The following is a 6,715-nucleotide window of genomic DNA, read 5'->3' as shown; positions in this document are numbered from 1 at the left end:
GGGTCATTGAACGTCTATAAAGATTTTGACTCCGCGTTACTGCTACTGCTGCTGTGCCGGCGTCGCCGCCGCCACCGCTGTTACGGATGCAGGAAGCGGAGAGCCACGGAGTACGCCCTTTTGTAAGGTGTGTAACGCAATCTGCTGTCCTGTAAGAACACGTTTTCGGCTCGTCTGTTGTAATTCGAGCAGAACGATCGATATCGAAATTATAGAATTATCCGATTTTCGTGAGACTGTCGCAGCTAGCTAGAGAACAACGATTCGAGGGACGATGAACGTTCAGTGTCCCTGGAATTTCGAGAACCTGGCTGAGGAGATGAATGCACTGCAAGTATTTCAGGAACAATATCGAGTTACGTAGGAAGAACGAGTTTAGCGAAGGAAAATAAAGCTCGTTCGAAATTTTCTAAGAAGACGGGCGAACAAATGTCGACGTGGAAAATACGCCAAGTACCAAAAAAAGGTCGGGGTATCCTCTGATAGAAGGATGAGAATTTTGCAGAGGCGAGAAGAACGAAAGAGACAGGCGTAAACGTTTGCGTGGGGCTGGAGGAAATTTTCGTCACCCTTCCTCCCTTAGTGAAAAGGAGTGGGAAGGTGTAGATTGGCGCGTCTTGCCAGGGTCAGAGGTCATTGAACGTCGGTAAAGATTTCGACTCCGGCGATGCTGTTCCGCAGTAAATAGGCGTGCGTAGCGCACGGCGCTCTCCCACCGACATCCTGGCCAACCAGACCAGGAGTGCTCGGGTAAAGAGGGGTCACGGATACGAGACACCCTCTTCGCAATACACACCCTCGTTCGTATAATCCCTACAGGCTACGTGAATGCCATTACGGGCCTAGTAAACCACAAAATAAAAACAAAAGTAATCTTCTCCTCTTGAATATCAATTTTTACGATCATTGCGGATATCTTATTCGCTTTGGGGTTGCGATTCTTAAGTTATGTCTCCTTAATCAATGACGTCTACTTTAAAATGTATCAAAAGTTCCCTTTTCCCGAACGGTTTTAATGCCTGCGACGAGACGTGATAATGGATAGGAAAGAAAAGGTCGATACGTCGTATTTTGGTGTACCACTGATCAAAAGAAGAGTACAAAGACGAGATAAAATGTCACATTGTAATAGGCTAAACGATTTTAATATCAACCATGATGGTCGTACGATAGAGACGCCTACCACGTAAACGTGGGCACCATTTACGCAAGTGCTAACAGACACAAGTAAAAACAACAGACACCATCGTTCATGCACAGTCGCGCACGTACAAGCACGTGCTCGGCATTAATATCGCCGTTGGTAACTTGTCGCTACGAGATCCGTGCTAATAAGAAACGCCCCGAGAACTTTTCTTTTATACCTCGCTTGATTTTATTTTTTAACAGCATCGAATACAATCAACAAATGCACGGTTCATTGGCATTCTTCGTTTTCGCTACATCGCAACGTCTCTCGTTTGAATTTAGTAACCCGTCGTTTGCACAATTCGTATTGGAAAATAGTATCTTAACCTGATAAATGATTTATGAAAATATTTGTCCAGTGTTTCACAACAAGAAGACGCTTGCATCATTGGTTCTCTTACAACTTACTTTATAATTTAACACGTATTGTGCAAATGTTAATTAAAATCCACGTCGAAAGATGTTATTGGGTTGGTTGTTTACCGTGAATGTTAGCATTAAAAAATTTTTGTTATGGTCAAGAGTCCTTTCTTTTTACATCGCTTCATTTTTATTTAATCGCATAAAATAAAAAACTCACCTTGCTGAAGTAACCGACAGTGTGACAACCTTCAGAATCACCAATAGTCATCACATAGAAGAGAAAAGGTTCGACATCGTAGTACAGAGTCTTGTGGTCCAAGAAAAATTTTGCCAACAAGCAGAGATTTTGACAGTACTGCTTGTAGCGTTTCCCGTCAACCTCCCACACACCTATCTTGTCCTTTCTGTGTACAGGGAATGAAACACAGAATATATAAAAAGGAGACAAGAGAAAATATATAAATTTAATGTACAACGCCTGCATTAGTTATACTTATTTACTAACCTGTACACTTCATGACCGGGCGGATGTCTCCATAAACATTTCTCTCGGTGCCTCCTTAGAACTTGACGACTTTTTGCGTATCGCAAGCAGTATTCACATAAATAAAGTTTTGGAGCGCGACTAAACTCCTCCGGATATGGACTTTGGTACCATACCTCCATCTCCCATTTTCCCATCTCGATGACTCGCGTACCGCCACCATTTCTGCCTTCGCCATCGTAATCTAATTCTTTCAATTCTTTCTCCTATAAGAAAAAACATTGTATAATTCGTATGTGTAGAAAGTAGAATTAGAAAGTAGTACTTCCCAACTTACAATTTTTTCACTAGCGATTGCTTGCGCTTCCATAAACAATTTTAAATCGTATTCTGGTGTTAAATTCGTTAAACGTGGTTGACGATCTTTCTCGTTTCCTTGAAGTTCGCAACTGCTATCGCTTTCATTTCCATCGCCAGTGTTTCCCTTCCACTTATTTCTCATTTCCCGCACTTTCAGCTGATAATTGCGCTGTTCTGTTGTTTGGTGTAAGCCTTTCGGAGACTTTTTCGCCAAACATGCTACGGCCTTTTTCCTCTCTTCTTCTCTTTTTTTTCTATCTTTATAAAATTCTCTGCAAAGAAAACAGAAAAAGACTGCTTACTTTCTAATGCACCGGTAGGGTATGTTTATTATATCCCAATTAAATCTCACTTACACGCAAGCTTGTGGCGTGGTGTTATGGTACAAAGGACATGCTTCTAAAGTGAAATGCGAATCGAGCTTTCCGGAAAGATGACCCCGAGAATCGCATGTTGGCACTAGGGGACATTCTCTCTCCTTATTTACGCGTGTACGACCATAATTGCCTTGTCCAGATCTTCCGCTAATAGCGTTCGACGTACTACTATTCTGTGATATTCTGTTGGACCCGGACGAGTGCCTGGCAGCGGTACTAGGGCCGGCACGTTTTACAGGTGATTTGCTGGTACTCCTCTTGCTCTCAGCTACTCTCGATAAATCACACCGGATCAGGGGAATTTGCAGGATACGTTTACACGCTACCGTTTCCGTACCTGAGAACCATACTGCCGCCGTAAGCAAAAAGACTGTATCTGCATCTTAGGACACCTTGGACATGCTTTTTTGTATACGAAATGTTTGTCCCATCGACCAGAGGATTCCTACGACCCACATATATGTCCAATCCATCCATCCAGAACCGCAAATACTGCATTTTTGTGTTAAGGAGGCAGCATAGAGTCCTAAATCCACCGCCTGCAGAAAATTCTCTACCCGCCTCTTTTCAAGATACTCATGCTAAGAATTCTGACTTTATTCAATTAACTAATCGAAATGTATCTAGAAATATTTACTATGAGAGAACGGTGGTACTACAGTAACAATCTACCTATACATATTGAAATTCGCAATAAGGTTGCTATAAAAGATCGGTAGGAGGAACTGAACTTGTGAAGAGAGAAAATACGAAAACGGTTAATTAATCTAAGTTCTAAAGCAACGTTGTCCAGTACAAATCGATACAGGAAAAAACAAACCAAAACTAATACATACTCAGGATATGCAACTAATTATACTTGTAACAATGTAAAACATGTTAGAAAGTATTTAAAAAGTATCAATTCTTTAAATGAAAACATAACACATAAAGAGATAGGAAGGAAACATAAGCTTAGTAATGAAATATCACATTCGATAGCTTATTATACAAAATACATATACAAAATATATTCGTACCTGTATCAGATTCCGAGTCGCTGGCCGCTTTTGTTTGAAGATGAAGAAACTTGCTACCTTTCCGAGTCTGAAGCTTCCGTTTGCTTTTACTTGTTGCTTTCGTCGCACCCGTTTCTCCATGTTCATCCATCTCCTTTTCACTAGCGGACGCGTCGGCTTCATCTTCACTTTTTATTGTACCTATAAGGAAGCAAAATAAAAAACACATTCTGTTTACTTATAAAAAATGATCAGAGTTAATAACACCAACTGTTAGTTACCTTGTCGTTTCGTACACTTTTGTGGTTTTACAGGAGCAACTGTTGCTGATGGTCGCTTTGGTGGAACATTTGTGGCAGCACCTACTGTTGTACTTGGCTGAGTATCTTTTTTCTTCACTTGTGGCTGTGGGCTTGCAACGCTTTCTGACGATTCAGAGTCAGTGCTGCTATCTGTCGAGCCTGATGAACCTGAACCTGCAGAACAACTTTTTGAACTTGCGGAGCTATCTGACTTTTGTGATTGTGCAGCCTTGGTTAATAAACCTAACACAATAAAATAATTAATTGGAAATTATTAATGATATTAATGATTGTATATGTTATGAAATGATGTCACATTTACGTACTAGGTCTATTTGGAGCAACTGTTTTCTGTTTTGCGTCATTTGGTTTTGATTTAGATTGCTGATTTTTTGGATATTTTGCAGAACTATTTATAGGCTTAGCTGAATTAGCTTTTGTTGGAATACCACTGTCACTTTCACTACTGTTTTCAGGGCTGAATATGCTTTTCTTTTTCAATTTCTTTTGTACAGGTTCTGAAATTGTTTTTGTGGATTTATCAGGAACTTTCCCATTAGTACTTGTAGAGGCTGTCGAGAAAGTATATTATTAATTATTGAACGAAACTACAGTTGCTTTAAAGAAATGATTTTAAATATATATATTCTTACTGCAAGGCTTGCTTGGCTTGTTAGCAACTGATTTAGAATTTGGTACATTTTTTTGTTGACTTGTAGTAGCTATTGATTTAGCAGGTGGTCTCTGTTATATTCGTACCTGTATCAGATTCCGAGTCGCTGGCCGCTTTTGTTTGAAGATGAAGAAACTTGCTACCTTTCCGAGTCTGAAGCTTCCGTTTGCTTTTACTTGTTGCTTTCGTCGCACCCGTTTCTCCATGTTCATCCATCTCCTTTTCACTAGCGGACGCGTCGGCTTCATCTTCACTTTTTATTGTACCTATAAGGAAGCAAAATAAAAAACACATTCTGTTTACTTATAAAAAATGATCAGAGTTAATAACACCAACTGTTAGTTACCTTGTCGTTTCGTACACTTTTGTGGTTTTACAGGAGCAACTGTTGCTGATGGTCGCTTTGGTGGAACATTTGTGGCAGCACCTACTGTTGTACTTGGCTGAGTATCTTTTTTCTTCACTTGTGGCTGTGGGCTTGCAACGCTTTCTGACGATTCAGAGTCAGTGCTGCTATCTGTCGAGCCTGATGAACCTGAACCTGCAGAACAACTTTTTGAACTTGCGGAGCTATCTGACTTTTGTGATTGTGCAGCCTTGGTTAATAAACCTAACACAATAAAATAATTAATTGGAAATTATTAATGATATTAATGATTGTATATGTTATGAAATGATGTCACATTTACGTACTAGGTCTATTTGGAGCAACTGTTTTCTGTTTTGCGTCATTTGGTTTTGATTTAGATTGCTGATTTTTTGGATATTTTGCAGAACTATTTATAGGCTTAGCTGAATTAGCTTTTGTTGGAATACCACTGTCACTTTCACTACTGTTTTCAGGGCTGAATATGCTTTTCTTTTTCAATTTCTTTTGTACAGGTTCTGAAATTGTTTTTGTGGATTTATCAGGAACTTTCCCATTAGTACTTGTAGAGGCTGTCGAGAAAGTATATTATTAATTATTGAACGAAACTACAGTTGCTTTAAAGAAATGATTTTAAATATATATATTCTTACTGCAAGGCTTGCTTGGCTTGTTAGCAACTGATTTAGAATTTGGTACATTTTTTTGTTGACTTGTAGTAGCTATTGATTTAGCAGGTGGTCTCTGTTGTTTAACAACAGGTGCTACTGTAGCAGTTGCTTTTGGTTTGGCTGGTAGTTTTCTCTTTGCTGTTGTTTTTACTTTGCTTGGCGATTCTTCTGATTCCGAAGAATACACTACAGGTCTATTCTTTGGTGGTACCCTTTCTTTGTTTTTATTTTCTATAGATGGGGCAGTAACTGTGTCAGTTTTGGATTTGCCATGCCTATTAGGAGGAAGTGTTGTTTTCCTCTTTGTCCTTTCTGTATCAGATGCTTTTTGACTATTAGCAGAACTGCTAGAATTTTCTGAATCGGATGAACTAGATTCACTGCCTGAACTTGAAGAACTACTGGATGAAGAACCAGAACTTGTTGTTGAGGTGGATTCTGAACTAGTGGCCTATCATTAATAATAATAACATATACATTAATTCAGATTTGTATGTAATATAAACTATGAAGTCAAAGTGATTGTATAACCTGTACAAGATGTATATACCTTCCATTTTGGAGTCATTTCTATAGTGCTATCTCTTAAATAAGCAACAAACGGTATTTAACATCATTTCTGCAATAATATCTGTACACCTCCCAGACATGTACGGAAGAATTATTTACAATAAACTTGATCAAAGCAACAAACCTTCCATTTTATATTTTGACTTACACATAACAAACTCACAACATACTAACACATATCACATATTACAGTCCTGCGCACAAGTAATATGATCTTAGGGCTAGTTTGAAAATGATAGAACTGTTTTGTCCTTCCCTTTCTCTTTGTATACAATGTTTTAGTTGATTTGCAAGTCATTGCAGAAATAACTTATATCGAATGTTGAGATTTAAATATCTCAAATTATTCTTTAAATTTTAAG

At 38.8% G+C, this 6,715-nt stretch overlaps 1 protein-coding gene across 3 annotated transcripts in view; it reads right to left on the bottom strand.

Annotated features, from left to right (window-relative positions):
• The window catches only part of LOC100743655 (histone acetyltransferase KAT7), a 25,035-nt gene extending 18,496 nt beyond the window's left edge, over window positions 1-6,539 (bottom strand). Inside the window, exons 1-9 of one of the 3 annotated variants that reach the window (XM_012381301.3) lie at window positions 6,334-6,539; window positions 5,766-6,234; window positions 5,439-5,684; window positions 5,092-5,355; window positions 4,832-5,011; window positions 2,752-3,121; window positions 2,373-2,667; window positions 2,057-2,301; window positions 1,769-1,955 (exon numbers count right to left, since the gene is read on the bottom strand). In XM_012381301.3, the coding sequence (XP_012236724.1) occupies window positions 1,769-1,955; window positions 2,057-2,301; window positions 2,373-2,667; window positions 2,752-3,121; window positions 4,832-5,011; window positions 5,092-5,355; window positions 5,439-5,684; window positions 5,766-6,234; window positions 6,334-6,351 (2,274 nt within the window). In that variant the 5' untranslated portion in view covers window positions 6,352-6,539. The remainder of the gene's footprint in view (window positions 1-1,768; window positions 1,956-2,056; window positions 2,302-2,372; window positions 2,668-2,751; window positions 3,122-4,831; window positions 5,012-5,091; window positions 5,356-5,438; window positions 5,685-5,765; window positions 6,235-6,333) is intronic. The other 2 variants (XM_012381302.3, XM_003486712.4) reach the window with 2 other exon arrangements.
• Between the last annotated feature and the right edge of the window lie 176 nt (window positions 6,540-6,715).

Source organism: Bombus impatiens, unplaced genomic scaffold, assembly GCF_000188095.3.
Source record: "Bombus impatiens unplaced genomic scaffold, BIMP_2.2 scf_0129, whole genome shotgun sequence".
Taxonomy (NCBI): domain Eukaryota; kingdom Metazoa; phylum Arthropoda; class Insecta; order Hymenoptera; family Apidae; genus Bombus; species Bombus impatiens.
Note: the sequence above shows the minus strand (reverse complement) of the source record. Positions and strands in the feature narration are given on the sequence as shown.